The sequence below is a fragment of the Bactrocera dorsalis genome, chromosome 1 (genome assembly GCF_023373825.1).
Source record: "Bactrocera dorsalis isolate Fly_Bdor chromosome 1, ASM2337382v1, whole genome shotgun sequence".
Lineage (NCBI taxonomy): Eukaryota > Metazoa > Arthropoda > Insecta > Diptera > Tephritidae > Bactrocera > Bactrocera dorsalis.
Window position 1 is genome coordinate 29532237 of NC_064303.1, and position 18064 is coordinate 29550300.

Here is an 18064-nt window from a genome sequence, read left to right on the forward strand (position 1 = left end):
TTTAGCAACAAATATGGAACGCAAAATTTTAGAGCAATTCGTAGAGAAAGTTTTTCAATTAGCAAAGGAAAATTATTACCGTTAGTTCAGCACTTTGAAGTATCAGACTAATCAGTTCCGGACACTTTATTGCCAACTGTGACCAAATATAAATTCTATTTAATAAATATATTTATAAAAATGTATACATATGCAAAGCGCATTAATACCTAACAATTGGAATAATTTCGTTCATGTATTTTATTTCCTTATAATTCTCATTCAATTTCTAAAACTAATTTTATATATAAATGAACCAATTTTAGTTTAAAACTAAATTTAAACTCGAATGGCTCAGAAGATACTCGTTTAAAGGTAAAATATGTGACACAATTATAAAAAATCATATTTCGACAAGATATGCCTTTAAAAGTAACTTCAGACACGGAGAACAGTGGATAACCTTTCGTTGTAGCGCCTTCGAAGATCGCTAGTAACTCGAAAAATATTTAATTTTTTTCTTCCAAAATTTTACTGTGTGGTCTTGCAGTTATTTTTTTTAACTTTTCAAAAACCGCCTTTTTTAATATATTTCACCAGGTGTGGCTCTTAATCAACTTTCAAGGTTTTTCTATACCTTTGGTAGGAACTTTGTTCCAATTCCGAATTATAATTTTTGGTAGAACGCCTTATTCTCGAGAGTCTGTAGTAAAGGTTATTTTAAGTGAAAACATATTATTATGGTCAGCACTTCGACTATAGTAGAATTGTAAAAAATGTATTTCTTTAGAAAACTTGTCACATCAATTCCTTTTCTGAATTTAACGTGTATCACAGATTATTATCATCAAAAATTTTTTAATAAATAGTTGCAGTTTTAAATTTCTAAAGGCCTTCGAAAACTATCAAAATATCGAATGCTTCATTAAAAAAAACTATATTAAAGTGATTACAAACTGCTTGACATATTATTATACTCTTGTGTTGAAAAAACAAACTGATTTTTTTTTTGTTTTTAAGAAAATTTTTTTAAGAAATACTTTTTATTAAAAATCCATAACACACAAAAAAATAATCTTTCTTAAAATCAAAAAACAAAAACATTTTTTAAAATATAAATAAAAAATTTTTTTAAAGCAATTTTTTTGTTTTTTGAAAAATATTTTTTTTTATAAATTTGAAGATAAACATATTTTAATATATAATTTTAACAAACGTTTTTCCCCATAATTTTAAATCATTTTAATTTATTTGTCTAGTAGCAATAAAACTCAATTATTGAGGGATGCAGTGTTTCTATAAATTTGTTTTTACAATGTTGCCACTTTTCACTCAATATTTCCATTTTAAAATTTAAGAAAATTTATTGTTTGAGAAATTAAAAATATTTATTAAATACAAATTGAAATATTAGTGCTTGATAATAGGGGTAGCCATCAATTTTTTTTTCATTTTTTTTTTTTTAAGGAAGAGAAAACTTTAGCTTTTTATTATACGGCTATGGTTTACTATGAATCAGTTACTACATACTATTTACACATACACAAATAATGCTTTATATTGTATCTGCATACAGTTACACGTAAAATTACATTCATAGACTTGCGCTTATCTCCTCCACTACATCTAGGTTACGTAAACAGTTACATAATTTTGGACATTGTTTTCATTTTTTCCATAGTTTTCAACTACGAATAGAATAAGCGCAACAAGACGTCCTCAAAAACTTCTAAATAGCATGACAAGAATGGCACGTAGCATTACAGCAGATACAATACAATTTTAACCTACTTATGGGTGCATACATATATTTACAAGCGGTTATATTGCTAGTTGGGGTTGTGAGAATGTAGCAAATGTAGTTGTTAAGCACGATAGGCAGGCTGTAGCCATTTACTCGCAAAGTAGTAATTTCAAATATAGTATGTAGTACATAAATATGTTTGGTAAATACCCACACATATCATATTGAGTTGTCTTCAGGCAAACTTATTTTTCGGCTGCCAAAAAAGTTTTCCAATTTGATTATACCAACACCAACAAGATCCTAACTGAAAACTATTATTTTCAATGTTTTGGGTATAAACAGTTACACAAGTGTAATACCTACAACAACAAAATGGTTATTGTTATAAAAATTTGTAGCTGGCGTTTTGGCATTCAAGTCCATAGGAATGAAGTTAGCATTGATTTTCTATTTAACACCACAAAAACGTACGAAAATGTATATTCGCCTATGCATATGTACATATAATATATTCTTTTTGTGTTTACTGTAGTTCGAATGGTGTGTAGGGTGGAAACTTCGTATAATGAAAAATTGTATACATACACATTTGATATTACTACCCACAAAATCCTTTCTCGCAGGCACGAATGTACATATATTGTATACATGCAAAGTTCTTGTGCAGCAAAAAAGAAAGTCTGAAACTACTTGCCACCAAACTGATAAAACCATATAAGGTCTGCTCAAGACTTGGTCGTTCCACAGTTGAGCAAATCACATTGTAAATTTTGGAAAAGACGCGAGAATATGAAATCGACACCAGCCATCTCCTCGTCGGTTACAAGGCAGCTTTCTTTAGCTCTATCAGGGATCGTCTGTTTGCCGCATTATTTTCCTGCAAAATTATAACGCATTTGCAGAACGACTTTGTGAAAGAGCCGCAGTGTCCTCAAAGTAATAACGAGCCTCTCTGAACTTTTAAATAACAGGCAAGGTTTCAAAGAGAAGATTCCCTACCTAGTAACCTCTTTAATGGAGTGTGATTTACGCAAAACTGGTTTCAACGAGGCGGCCACGATATTTTTGCAATGTATCCAACTGCTTGGCGATGAAATAGATAAAATTAGAAAAGTAGGTTGTATCCGAAGCTTTTGGGACTATCGAGAGAAAATCTGCCAAAATGTATCTGTCAATTAATGAGGGAAATTATGAGAAAATCCCTGTGTATGCTGGAATGAGAAAGAGAACAAGTTAGTAACTCGAGACTATATTTTTGAAGTAATTAAGGACAGCAATATTTTTGTCATCTAAAAGATCGAAATCACTGCTATTATGGGCTCTGTATCTCTCGACAGACAAAGTTAACAACCAAGAAGTCGCTTCTAGTACCCGTGGTTCGGTATGGCGCTGAAGCATGGACGATGTCAAAATGTAATGAACTGTCGCTTCAGTATTCGAGATTTTCGCCCCGACATTCATGTCCGGGTAATCGACGAGGTGTAAAAGATGGATCTCAGCATTTACATTACCTAGCGAATAAAAAACCAGTGGCTGAGCTGGTTTGGTCATGTTTGGAGAATGGTTGATGAAGCGTCAAAGAAAAGTATTCACGTATGCAGTCGGTGATAAAAGACTAAGAGTAGTATGATGAAACTTAATGAACGAGAATGGAAAAAGCGAGCGCATACCAGTCGTTACTCTATAACAAGTATGTGCTGTAAGGGAAATTCAAAGATCTCCTCTATGTTATAAATCTTATGTTTTCAGATATATCACTATAATAAAATTCTAATTTTTGTTGCTAGTAAGTCAAACTTATTTGAAGGTCTTGTGATATATTTACTTTTCTTAAAAAATCTGAGATCCAACACTCTTATATAACTTTACTCCAATAAGGTAGCATTCACTAGGTCTAAGCATTGCTAGAGGGGGTGTATTGAAGCAATACATTGAAATACCCCGTACCTAAAGTGGTTCGATGACTAAAAATATTCGTTTCTATATATTTCTGGTTTTGACTATGAGAGAAAAAGGAATTACATAATAAATCAAGTTAAAAAAAACAACCCAAACCCTTTACTTTTGTCAATTACAAATCGAATGAATATATAAACATTTATCTGTATATAACCTCAAGTTATCTACGATAAAATCGACATCATTAATAATTCTCGAGAATAGTTTGCACCCCAAAAGATAGATAAATTTACAATCGAAAGGAAAATGAACACAAAGTGTGGGAAACTTAATAAAAGTCCAAAGAAAAGTTAGTAAGAGGTAAAATTGGAGCATACATTTTTTATAGTCATGTGCTGTAAGCACGAAACTATCAAACGATTAGTCATACGACAACAACACCGTTATACAATATGTACTCGTACACATACAGACTTATCAATATTAGGAGCAACAACATCAATACAATGGGTGTTACGTGACAACCCAACACGACAACATACACCACTTGCTTGCCACTTAATACTACATACCTACATATATAGAAAAGTGGGCATAAAAACTCCACTCGTAGTTGCAGCACAAAGTTTTGGTTAACTCCAATCACCACACCAGTGTTCAATCTAATTGCAGCTGTCATAAACGAATGTGTACATATGTATTCACTTACTACTCCATGTGTTAGCCAACTTTGGCCAAGCAACCCCACGAACAAATACTTTTCCGAGCAATCGATCGATTTAATGCGTGCGAGCGTATCGCATGCGACCAATTTATTTATGTATGATTGTATGTGTTTCTATGCTGACATTATATTTATGCGTGTTTGAGTTAGATTGTTGGGGAGCTTCTCAAACTAAAACTCTTTAATTTGGTTTGTTTGCTGCAGAGAATATGTAGGAAAAAAGCGGTTATGGTATGGAAAAAATAATCAGGGGTTTGAAATTTTGGATTTTTTTTTCAAACTAGTAGTACTACCAAGGCTATAATTGATTTTGGGTTATAGAAAACTTCTATGGAAAGTCCAGTATAGTTAGCTTTAGTATTATGCAATAGTATCAATTTAGTTAAATTAAGTCTATTATAATGTCCTTGAGGCATGTTGATCAAAAATATTAGTACATTTTTTATTGATGAGTATTAAGAGCTCGATGAAGATTTTAAATACAAGAAGAGCTCGCCAGAATCTCTGCGAGTAACTCAGGCGGCGCTTTAAAGGCCGCAGGATACATTCACGCGATGAAATGGCGTAACTTGATTATTATCTTTTACGACAACCCCAAATGCAAACAATCGTATGTGAAATCTGGTCAGCCAGACAAATCTACGACAAAGCCAAATATCTATGACGCCATACTACATTATAGCTTCTGGAACCGGATGAAACCAGTAATGGAAAACTCTACCACCAAAAACTTATCAAATTGAAGTGAGCGTTTGCTGAAAGAACTAGATAATTTCCATCTTGTCAACGCAAGACCGGTTAAAAACTATTTGGAAAAGAGCAGCTGCGAAGTTTTGTCGCAACCGCCTTATAGCTCAGATCTTACCTCTTACGACTACCATTTGGGCCAGTATGTGCAGAACGCTCTCTCTGGAATACGATAGACATCAGAGCAGACTATCAAAAATTTAGCTTGATTCATGTTTGAGATGGAACCCATAAATTGCCAGAATGATCAGAAAATATTACAGCTTCAGATGAAATTTGTTTCTAAAATAAATCTATCTTTGTCATGGTGACCAATTCATTGAAAGGGATCATATCAAACAAGAGATTTGGATATCAAATCGATTTGCCCTTATTAGGTAAAATGGATATAATCTCTATATAGTTCATATTCTAGCCTCATATAAGCCAAAGAGGGAAATATTTCAAAGAATATTACCGACTGTAGTAAATTTCCGAGATTGCCGAAAATACTTGAAGAATGAGATAAACAGAACGTACAATTTCTACACTCTTTAAGGTTTAAAAAAAAGTAAAAGAAAGCAGGGTATTTTTGAAGCAAGTATTGATCTATAGCAATCACACTTTGAAGTTGAAGTTTTGTATTCGGATTTCAGCGAAGTTATAATAACAGTTAGAGAAAGAAATAAATAGAGAGCAGTAGCGACATACCATAATATTTGTTAAAATTTACAGAAATTACCTAAATCTTTAATATCTAATATTTGCAAACAAATTAATCAGATCAATTAATTCATAGCAGTAATTACAACACATGTAACTACATCTTTGAAAAATAAAACAATTAATTTAGATTAAAAGTTTAGTTTGAAGATTCGAAGATATGGCATTAACACTGCAACACTGTTGGCATATAACAGTCGTGTAATTTATTTAAAATACTGAAGTGAGAAAGTTATTTATAGCCAAAGTGCAACAATTTCATTCATACATTTATCTCCAACTGTAATCACCGTCTGTTCACTAAAACTGCCCATAATGTTGTTTTCAAGCATTGTCTCTACGCTTGTGGCGCCAGAATTGTCGTGTGAAATAAATAAAGTTATCATGATTCGCATGCAATTTTGCAATTTATTTCACTTTAGTATTGCCAATTTTTATTTTTGCAATATTAGTAGTAAAATGCAATGTTTATTGTTGGAAATTGTTATTTACGCGAATGCTTTTCAAGTTGTTAGTAGTGCATGACCGATGGAGTTTAAATAAAGGTTGGCAGATCATAAATATAGAAAATAAAACATTGAATAGGAATTATAGCATTGTAGAGAAAGGAATATTAGATAATAATTTTCACCATTTCATTGGTTCGACTGAATCTTCATAAATCCGAATACTCCAAATATTGCACCCCAAAGCGGTTTTTGGCTGCTTGCTGCGACTGGCAGTATAAGCGATATTAGGGCGCTAGTCACGTCCCTAGGGCTATAAAGGCGTTTGAAATCTCTAATTAACGTGCACTTGTGCGGCTATATGATGATAGACGCATTAGTTTGTGTCATTCATGTTGCCCTATTAAGGCGGTAAAGGCTACCTAAGAAGTGACACGTTTGCACTAGGAAGTGGTTTAAGGGTGATCAGCATGCCCCTAGTTGAGCTGTGTAAGCGATTTCTTGTCTCTAATAAACGACATATGTACGTATATATGAATAATATATTTATACTCTCTTCTCTGCAGAAGAATACCGTTTTCGCTGTTTCGAACGAGCATACAAGAAATTTTGTCGGGCATTACTCGAAAACTGCTAAACTGATTAGTCTCAAATTTATCACGAACTTCTTAAATATATTTTTTAATTTAACAAATAATTAAAAATTTACATTTTTCAATCAATAAATATATATTTTTTACAAATACTTTCAATCCGAAATTTTTGGTCAAAATGTATTTTTTTAGAAGCCGTCATTTCGTAAAATAAAATATTTATTTTGCTTATTCCTCCAATAAATTACTAGATTCAACATTACTTTAACATTACTTTAACGAAAACTGTTTGTATTTATTTTTTAATTTCAAAAGATTTAGTTCAGAGATATACTGGTCACCGCAAAACATTTTTTTTTTTTGAGAGGACCACCCGGAGATCGGTTGTAATATATGTCCAAATAAGTATTTCTACTAATAATAAGTCCAAAAATACAGTTAAAAGATATCATAGTATGTGTGCAAAGTTTTGGATCAATGAATTTAAAATTTTTCTCAGAAAAAGATCTGGACAACTCGTTTTTCGGCTTTCTACCTGCATACAGCTCCTTAAATGAGTGGAGTAAGATTTTCAGTTTTTTTATCAAAATAATAAATATATTATGACGAAATATATATTATTAATATTATATATATACATATATAGTATGCCATGACTCATTACAAATATTTTTTATATGGCAAACAAAATTCTTTTCGCTGGAAATCGATTTTCTATACCTCTCCCTTCATGCTGACTACCACATATAGGTAACCTTTATAAATGGTACACTTACATATATTTTTATAATGATTATTACACAACCCCCGTCAATTTTTTATCGTAAACAATAAATGCAATTTATTGAGCGTAAAGTGATAGTTTTGACAGTTATCAGTCAAATTGAAGCCGCCTAAGAGTTTAATAAGCTTTATAGATAAATCATAAGTGGTAGTTGCGTGTGCAAAACGTCAAACCTGTCAAATATACAAGTATCTTGAAGATAATACATTTTACCCGAACAAATATAAAGTAAAGCGCAATTATTTTGCTTTTATATGTAGAAAATTTATCTATTAACTTTGATACATACAAATAACACGAATTATTGATTTACATAACTACCGCTAAACAAGCATTATATTAATATGTATTTACAGTGTATAGACACCGTAAGTTCACCAAATAAAATGCACAACAAATCTTCAAAATTTGCGCAAACACTTTTGCCCTAACCCTTCCATGCTTGCATATTAGCTACCAAATTCTGTGAGGATTACATAAAAAAACTTTATTCTACGCTTTTCTTATGCTCCCACCAATAACCTATCAAAATGCACAATCAAATGTATTCTTCTTTTAATGGTACTTACCCCAACTGCCTCCTGTTCGTCCAAGGCATTGGCTAGTTTCACTGTTCCATATGAATTTTTTGAAACCCTCCCATTTGCCCATCTTTGGCGGTGGCGAATAGTATTGTTCTGCTATCTTCTTGTCGGCCATTTTTGCTGTCTTGTGCTTTTTTCCTTTAGGCTGCGCTCTTAGTGAAGTTGCTGCTTTTGGTTGATTTTCTACTGCTCTTTCTGTGGCTGCTGCTACGGCGTTTCTTAACTGTTACTGCTGTAGTTGCTCGACTTTTGTTGTTTTTATTGTATTGTAACTGACTTGTCGATTCGATGACTGAACTCGTGTAGCAGTTGAGAGGGTTTCTTGTTTTTTTTTTTTTAACTTTATACACTTATTTTTGTGGTATGCAAATGTTTTTAATTTTACTTTTATTTTATTTTTAGTTCTTTGTGTCGCCTATTTTTGTTGGTAATATTTAAAGTTTATTAGCTATGTCATTGAAATAATTCTTTATAGGAGTATTTAATATTTAACTTTTTGCTTAGTAATTTTGTTTTTTTCGTATAACAACAAGCAGTTTTACAGTTTTCCTGTTTTTATTGGTTTCAGCTTTAACTTTTCTTATTTTACGGAAATATTTTAATTTATCTTAAATTTTTTTATGAAATTTTCTTTTATCTCTTAATCAACTGGGTCGAAACATTTTTATTGTTTTTTTATTAGGTTATTTTCACTGGTATGTTCGTCTTAGAATATTTTCTAAATATTATTTTTCACTGTGATACTACGAGTTGGCTATTGCAATTCGTCAATTTGGAATATCAATGCTGTTGCCACCTATAGGAGGATAGGAGTGAAAGTTTTTGTGTTAGTTGAGTTGTGCGTACCACCATCACCTCATAGTAATGTTATTATGTAAAGGTTTGTAACTGTTAATTTTTCCACGACACAAAATACAAATGATTCATTCACATGCGCTGGAAGCTTTCACCCACACTATGTGTTAGCCACACGCTTTTAAGTTTTTTTAGCTTTCGTTAAGTTTTTACCAATTTATAGATTTACAATAACTTCTAAATTTAATACTACAATGAGATTGAATCTTTATCACATACTCATATTTAAAGCTTTCACAAAGTTTCGACTTTTCTTGTTACAAAGTTACATCAAAGTATTTTCTTTTACAATTACTTCTAAAGTTAATACCCACATCAGCTTTCATTCTTTATCACATATCCATTTCAAGCGCTTCCATACGTATTGTGAGCTTTCACTAAATATATCGACATTTCTTGTCGCAAACGATGTTGTTTTTAACTAAAAATGTTTCAGGCTTAAAAATATGAAGTATCTTATAACTTTATGAGACTATATGAAACCCCTAAATAATGTTTTGTGATAATTTACGAAAATTTTATTTAATGCTTTAAAGTTTCACGGAAATTTCAAAAAAGCTTCTAAGGTTTCTCCATCAAAGTAGTATTCCATAAAATACTAATTCTTTCTGCTGTTTAAATTTATAGAAAATATTTACTTGATCTACTATTTAGGTAACTTGAAGGTTTCAAAAAAGCTTCTAAGATTTTTTCTTAGTAATATTTTCGCTCAAAGTATAAATTTTCGTTTTGAAAGCATATAAATTTATCAAATTTGGAGAGATTTTACCATCGCAACCGAAGTAAAGAGAATTAAAAATTTGTAGATTTATAGTATAAACAATGATAGAATATCGTAAGTATCTATTATGGCTCCACCTCCAAAAAGCTGGGCTTCTTTGAAAAAGAAACACCATAAGAAAGTTGATAAGGTGTTTACTGTTAGCCTTGCGAAACTACATATGAAAGTTATATAACATTATTTTTAGTATTTTTAACAAGCTTTGAATCAACTCCATGAACAAATGAAGTAAAATCTGGTACTAGCAAATCACATATTATCGGTTGTTCATTTGGAACATTATGATACAACATTAAGTATTGTACCCAAAACACTACATAACTGTGAATTTGTAAATGTGATAAGTACAATTATCTAATATTTTTAACTTCATATGTTTGAGAATGGTTGAAGAGATTTTTTTTATGTTAGTGTGTTCTCCTGAACACATATTATTTTCAATTTGGCAACTCTATGCGCAAGCTTATTTTATTCTTTGGCAAAATTTGAGAGTTTCAAAGTCAGCTTTGAATTTCATTCAATAGAATTCGGTTGCCAACTTATTTAAATGAAAAATCCTTGTTCTCAAAACTTGTACTAGACACTTGGGAACAAGCCGCCAGGAATCACATAACATGTCAATACTCTAAACCTTTTTGCTCACTTAGCAGATGACACATTTGTACACATATATTCACACAAATTCATTTCCGTTAATACGCTTGCCGCTATATACTATATATTACGTTATACCAAGAGTACCACAAGGACAACTCAAACCATTGTTAGTTTATTTATTTTTTCTTGCCAATAAAATTAGATATCATTTAATTAGCATGCACCAACTTTTCTCACAAGCTCAAGAATTTTATTTTCAAAAATTTTCAACAAACTTTACTGCCGCTGCTGCGCCGCTACCTTTGCTACCCTCAATAAAATAACTGCTACTACTAACCTACTAACTGACTGACTTTATGCCTGCCGCTATTGCTGCTGTAGTCACACACAGAAATTACGATTATGTAACAGTGCACACTGTGTAAGAGGCCCCAAAGGAAAACGCTGAAAATTTTTCCACACCAACAACGAATGTCATACACGATGAGACAGCGAGAAAGAGCATGGTCACGAGTCATACAATATATACACGAATTGTCGGAAATGGCGTATGTGGCGAAAGCAATGAGAGAGACACGAATCACCAAAAGCTACAACACTCGTTTCTTAAGCAACAACAATGCAAAAGGATAAAATCTGCTAATGGTAATAGTGCTAAAATGTGGAAAAATTCATAAAAAATATACTAAAAAAGAGAGTTTAAACTAGTTGGAAACGCTGAGAATGACTAAAATGAGAGTAAAGATGGCTTAGAGCTAACGCGATAAGTGTGTGTACTAAAAAACCAGACGAAAACCCGTGCACACTTAATATGAGCGAAAAATGAAGGACGAAGGATATGAAAAAATGAATATGGTGGAAAACTGGAAAACCAAATACTGGAAGCAAGCCGACCAACGTAGCATGGATGTGGTCAAATCTGTGCAGGCTATAATAAACTGATTTATAGAGTACATAGTATTGTAAGCTTCAAACTGCCAGTGTTGAGGGACAGTAAATAACCAATTATAGTAGAAGTTTTGATTTTTGGTATGCCATATGTTGAAATATTTGTTGCAGTTACCACGGCAGAATATTTGTGAAAATATAAAATTTTTTTTTAAGTGCCAAGGTTCATTCAAAGGTGTTCCAACAATTTTTGTTATATAATTTATGTGAAGAAAAGCTTAAAACATTTTCTTATTTTTTTTGGGGGGGCTATACTTTTGATAAAATTCAATTTCATATGATGAAAAGCCCAAGTTTGTTTTTTTGAGGGGGGAAATTTAGAAAAAATTTTAAGAAAAAAAATTTTTTTGACAAAATTTAATGAAAATTTCCAACAGATAAATAAACAAATTCAAAATTAAATTTGATAAATTTGAATAAAAAAATTTCACAACAAATTTTCAGTCAATTTAGCCTTTCTTGGTGTACATATAGTATTAAAAATGTGATAACGTAAGAAAGGTTTTCTCAAATTTTTAACGACTAAACTTCTAAAATGATCTTGCGAAAGATTTATATTCCTAAATTTTAGTTATGGTCCCTATTTTCTGGTAATGTAATCGGTATAAAGAGCCTCAGATTTTTTTTTTGCAAAGTATGTAAAGATTCTATGAAAACAATAAATGTAAAACCCTTAAAAGTATTTTATTCTTTCCTAATTTATCTCTGTCTATAAGTTTTCAAAAGTCCACCTACCTACTCAGAGAAATGTTTGTTTTCATTAAATTCAAAACCAACTTGGTCTAAAACTGACATATTGAGCCAATATGTAACACTTTGTTCATGATTTTGAAATTCATGATTTATTCTTCGAAATCTATGTCGTTTCCCTTAAAATATTCTCCCTTGGCCCCATTATACTTGTGCCGACGTTTTTTCCAATCCTCGAAACAGTTTTTAAAGTCAATTTCCGGAATATACGAGTATTTAATGCGCGTAGCGATTCACTTTTAATGTCTTCAACTGACTCAAAACGGTTTACCTGGAGCGATCGTTTAAATTTGCTGAGTATCCAAAAGTCACGCAGGGCTAAAACAGACGAATACGCTGGTTGCGGCACGATACTGGGTGAAAATTTGGCGAAAAATTCACGAAAAATAAATGCAGTATGCGACAGTGAATTATCGTTGTGCAAAAGTAAAGATTTGTCGATCTTTTGCCTACAGTAGTAGGCAACTGACACATTGAGCCTATATACATATATGTAGTATAACATCAGCTGAGTAGATACATTGCTTAACACGTTCGCGGACGTGAATGCTATAGCATTCATTTTCATACTGATGCAAAATGACGTGAATGCTATAGCATTCAAACTTTAAAGCCAATTTTAAATCATTTAATTTAATACAATCTTAAGTTTTTGTAATTAATACACATTTCAAAATAATGACCAATTGGTTCAATAGATACTTTCATATTATTTTATCTTTTCTCAGAGTACTTACAAATTCATTCACGTCATTCTGGTTGAAAAGTAGTATCTATATCGTCGTGGATGCTATAGCATTCATTGTATATAACGGTTAAAATACGATATTCTGACTACTCTTATAAAATATGTCTAATTAGATTTCGGATATTACAACTAGTTTCAAAAATAATTGCCTGTATATTTTTGCAGCTCCCTAAAATTTTTTGCGTCCGCGAACGTGTTAACCGTATCAGTATATCATTGCTTAACCGCCTCTCGAAATCGCTACGGTCGTGATTATGAATAATTATTAGCTACAACAACTAATTGTTGTGACATCGCTTTTTCTTTGGGCAAAATATTTTTTTATTTATTCCTCACACTCGCTGCGCCCTTGCGTAACTACTTAGGGTCTTTAGTTGCAGAATAACTTCAAGAAACATGCCACAAACGGCAAAGGTCATACGACAATATTAAATATCATACAATATAAATATTTTGGATGGAAAAATGGATCACTAAATTTAATAATTTGCTTTTCAAACGAAGTCGAAAGTGCAAATACGACCGTAAACATTGACCCAAATCAACTAGGGTTTTGAGGCAGTTAATTGAATAAGTAGAGAATCACATACTCGTATACATACATATATGGTAACTAAATATGTATCATAAACCAACATTTGTTGAAAGTAAAATTATTGTGTTGTTATTTTAGTCATTTAGTTATGTAAAGGTAGATTAGGTCAGATATTTTAGATTTAAAGTCATGGAGTAAAGACTTAAAAAATGCTTGGTGATAAAAGGAGAAATATGAAACTCAAAAGACCTATTCAAAGAGACAGCATTGTTAATATGTTATGTTTAATAATTTCCTATAAGTATATCGTCACCTAAAATGCAGAACAAAAAAACTAATTTTATATTGCCTACGATTCAGTACATCATATTACATATGTATATCCAATATATAACCAAATCTCAAATTTTGTTTCAATATGAGTAGTTTTCATTGTAAACTTATGAAAAGTGACGTTACGTTATTTGCATTGTAGGTGAGGATATAGGTCTTATGAAGCGATTTGAAAATCACTAAACAAAAATAATTACATTTTTATAAAAAGGAAAATGTTATGGTTTAAGATCACAAAAAAATTATTATTATTAATTGTTTTGCTCATAAATTTAACAAAGTCTAACTATTTTTTCATTTGTTCAAAATGTTCAAGCACCTTATTTAGTTATAGAGTGATTTTGACCACATATCTATTATTGATCTCTCAGAGGATCTTATAGTCAAGATTAGACAGGGTATCTTTGCTAACAAAAATTTTATTAAAAAAAAGTACCAAAGCGGTTGGTAATACTATTGTTAAGGACTTTTAAAAATATTCTAAATTTTCTGTTTTTTTAGTTAAACTTTCGTATTGTAGTAGTTTGTGAAGGAAGGTTTTTCAAATAGATCGGAGTTTCAATTATATTCTTACAAAAAGTTGTTCTCTATAATTTTTTTATAACAATCAACCCTCATTTTATATTGATTTGGGTCAATAAACACTCACTACGGTAAATAGCTGATTTGCATTTTATTCTACTTTCATTGCTTACATTAATACCCTGACTAGGTCACGCAGAGCAGTTTTTTCACCTCTGCGCTTCATTGCATGCTAAGCAAAAATTGATTGTAGAATTTAAAGAAAGACTCTAAAAACACCTTCTGGTGTGTATTTGTTAAAGCAAGCTTATATAAAACGTATTTAAAGGGTGTTAAAATAAAAGTGAAGAAAAAATGCATTATAAACTTTAGAGGTATAGGTAACTGAGCTGTTTAAATCAAGCCCTTAATGGAGAACTTTTTATTTGTGAAGATATTTGCACATAATTTGGCAATTATTGTTGTCCAAGGTCTCGCTACAATCTCTGAATATATAGCTCAGATCGGAACAATATAGTTTATAGCTGTCATATAAACTGCAACTCTACAATAAAAATTTTTTATACCTTTTCATGCTATTAGAAATGGATCTATGAGGGGTATTATAGCTGCAGTGAAGTCGAAGTTAACGTTTCTTCGTTTTAGAATAAAAAAATCTGAGTAATTATATTCGATAAATTAAATGTTAATTGAATAAAATAAATGTAGAGATCAGAAATTTAAACAGAAATATTTAAATATACAGAAATGTAAATATATATAATATCAATATATTGATAAACAGATGTATATATCATTTTTCTCATAGTATTATGAAACATTTTCTCCGCTGAGTATTTATTAAGATGACAGCACTTGCAAATGAAAATTGTATAATAGACCACAAAAGGACTGCAGAAAATTAATAATCGCCATTCGCGGCTGTTGAAAGTATCAAGGATACGCCATCGCCGCATTATCACCGCGCACAATGCAATGATGACAAGTATAATGATGACTTTAGGCAACATAACGGTACTTGAAAACAGCACGGTTGGCATGTGACAGAGTATGGCAATATCAATGACAGCGAAAATAAATTAAACGCAGAAGAACAGATTAAAAAAGTTGCGAAATAAAAATGAGCGAAAAAACTATTGTGCTCATATTTTACTAAAGGCTTACGATTGCGCAAGTGTGTGGCGGAGTGCAACGAAGAGATTAAAGATTTTCAGAAAGGACACGTTCATGTGATGGCGGCAAGAAAGCTGCAGGCCAGCACGGAAACGCACGAATCGCCATGAAAGGAAGAAGCAGGAAGGAGGCGCGGCATATCACACCAACAACGACGAAGAGAATGCTGGAAAAACTGGCTAACTTTGCATAGTTACACATACAAATACATATACATATATACAAGGATATGTACGTGAAATGAGCGCACGAGCAGCGTACCGACTTCCTAGCGATAACCAAGCATGTGAGTAAGTGAAAATTCGTTAAAACGAAAATCCGAATTTTATACGTTCGTCAGCCGTTATGTAGTGTTGCGACCGAAAAGCGGCTAACGGTACACGTTAACGGCATCACAGGCAAACTTGAGCAATGAAGCGAATGGAGCCAGCAATAGACTTGAAGCACGCGACCGCCCGAAAAGAATACGAAGCCTAACATAGCCTGGCGGCAACAATTCGTTTGCTAACACATATACGCTAACAAAAGCACATACATAAACATATATTTATATATACATATGTATATAAATGGAGGTGCACGCGTTGGAGTAGTAACACTTGGAGGCGCGTAGACACAGACACAGAATGCGTGTCACTAGAGCTGTAGCGAAATTATGTATTATCCTTGCTAGGTGCTCGGCAATTGTTGGCTAGTAGGAGCTGCCACTTGAGTGTTCCATGGCACTCTGTACTCATAGTTAAATAAGACAAACTGCTTCGTTTGTTCTCGTGCGCTCGCTCGCTTTCCCACTCGTGTTGACGTGCTCTCTTTCGTACTGTAGCAGGATATTCGTGCTGACGCTGAGGCGTTCTCGACGAAACTATTACCAAATCGGCATAACGTTTTTATTAAGTTAAATTTTTCAAAAAAGGCAGAAAATATTGTAGTTATAATTTTGCCAAAACCTCATTGGAGCCACACCGTTATATAATTTTTGGTTTCTTATCGAACTTTAGAAAATTTATAGATCTATAATTTGCATTTGCTTCGAGCTCTCCATCGCGCAGCATAGTGTGATATAACACATATATTTTTTTTCATGGCTGTCCTTGAAAGTCCTTTTTAGTTTCCATGCGATTTTAGACTATACACAGATTTTTTAAAAGTTTTTCTTTCATAAAAAACGTTTTACTTCAGAAAATAGCTGCATAACTTGCCGAAAAATCGAATTTCTGTATGTATTTGAAAAATGACCAGGATATCATATTCCTTTTGCACAATTTTTACTCGCACGCACACATTTATATAAAGCATACAAATACACACACTTTTCAAAAATCACAAAAAAACAAGTTTTAACCACTTTTCTCAATAAAAAAAAATTATTATTTTATGCAAGACTTTTTCATGCCTTTCAACCAATGTCAAAAAGTCCTTCTTCAATCAGAAAATCCTTCACAGTTTGGCTTTTTCATGTTCGATTTTTCACAAGGCTTTATATAATTTTCACGATATAGCACCAGGCGCGCATTATACAAGTGCGAAAGAGAAAGAGCGAGCGCCGAAGACCGAACATATAATATCCAGCAGTTCCACTTTTATGAAAATTTTCACAAAGTTTTTACTCTTTTCGTAAAAAAATGCATATTTTCACTAAAAATGTTTTTGAAATATCTGTATTCACACGCACCCACACACACACACACTGATTATAGTATATCTATGTATTTTGCAGAAGCCTTTACTGCTTTTTGTTGTATATTTAATCCGCACTATACGACGAGTCGAGGAGCTACCGTTCACAGTTAAAACGCCAATGATAGTGTCTTCGCTGCAACTGACCGAAACGACTTATCGTATGCTTGCTCTAAGCTATGGCAAACGGCACCGAACGCTCTATATTATCACTGCGCTGCTTTGCGCTGTGTTTCGGCTGGAACAAGTCGCTAGAAATGTGCTAAAAAAAACGACGCAGCAGAGAGTGAGTAATGTAATAGATTGTTTGTGAAACAAAAGCTTTTGTGTAAAGCTTTCAACTAGTGCAGACTGTAGAGGCAAATTCCAAATCGAGAAATGTGCTTGATGATATATAAAATGATGGGTGGTGTTCTACTTGAAAGCTTGTGTTAATGGATGACCGATTCGTAAAGCAGTTATTTCAAAATAGCTGTAAAAAGCTTTCCATAAAAGCTATGTTAGAGATCTTATAACTGGAACTTTGGATTTTCCGTGAACTGTGAATCTATTTAAAGACTTTATCACGTTTTTTCGTAGATGCTATAAGATATTCGCCGTTACCAATGCAGAAAGGCCCAAAAATCGTTCGCAAAACTTTTCTCTCGAACACTTCTAAGGCCAACTCATAAGATGTTGTCATCGTTAATGCCTCTGCACTACATAGTAGGACGAGAGACTTGTTGAGTTTGGCCTTTGTTTGTCGCGAGTGGACTTTACTTCTCACTTACATACTCGGTCCGAAGTAGCACCTGTTGGTAAGAGTTATTCTGTATTAGAGTTCGAGGCTGACATTGTTGTTGGTGTTAATACTGATTCCAACATAAATGAAATTATCTACGACTTCGAAGTAATGACTGTCAACAATAATGTGGGAGCCACGTCGCGAGTATGGCGACTG

General features: G+C 32.5%; 1 protein-coding gene across 9 annotated transcripts in view; it reads right to left on the reverse strand.

Moving 5' to 3' along the window:
• The window catches only part of LOC105223294 (sodium/potassium-transporting ATPase subunit beta-2), a 104504-nt gene extending 87128 nt beyond the window's left edge, over nt 1–17376 (reverse strand). The window contains exons 1-2 of one of the 9 annotated variants that reach the window (XM_049446648.1): nt 17175–17376; nt 8191–9001 (exon numbers count right to left, since the gene is read on the reverse strand). In XM_049446648.1, the coding sequence (XP_049302605.1) occupies nt 8191–8320 (130 nt within the window). In that variant the 5' untranslated portion in view covers nt 8321–9001; nt 17175–17376. Of the gene's footprint in view, nt 1–8190; nt 9002–10713; nt 10768–17174 lie in introns of those variants that run through there. The other 8 variants (XM_049446637.1, XM_049446621.1, XM_049446643.1 and 5 more) reach the window with 8 other exon arrangements.
• Nucleotides 17377–18064: the final 688 nt, after the last annotated feature.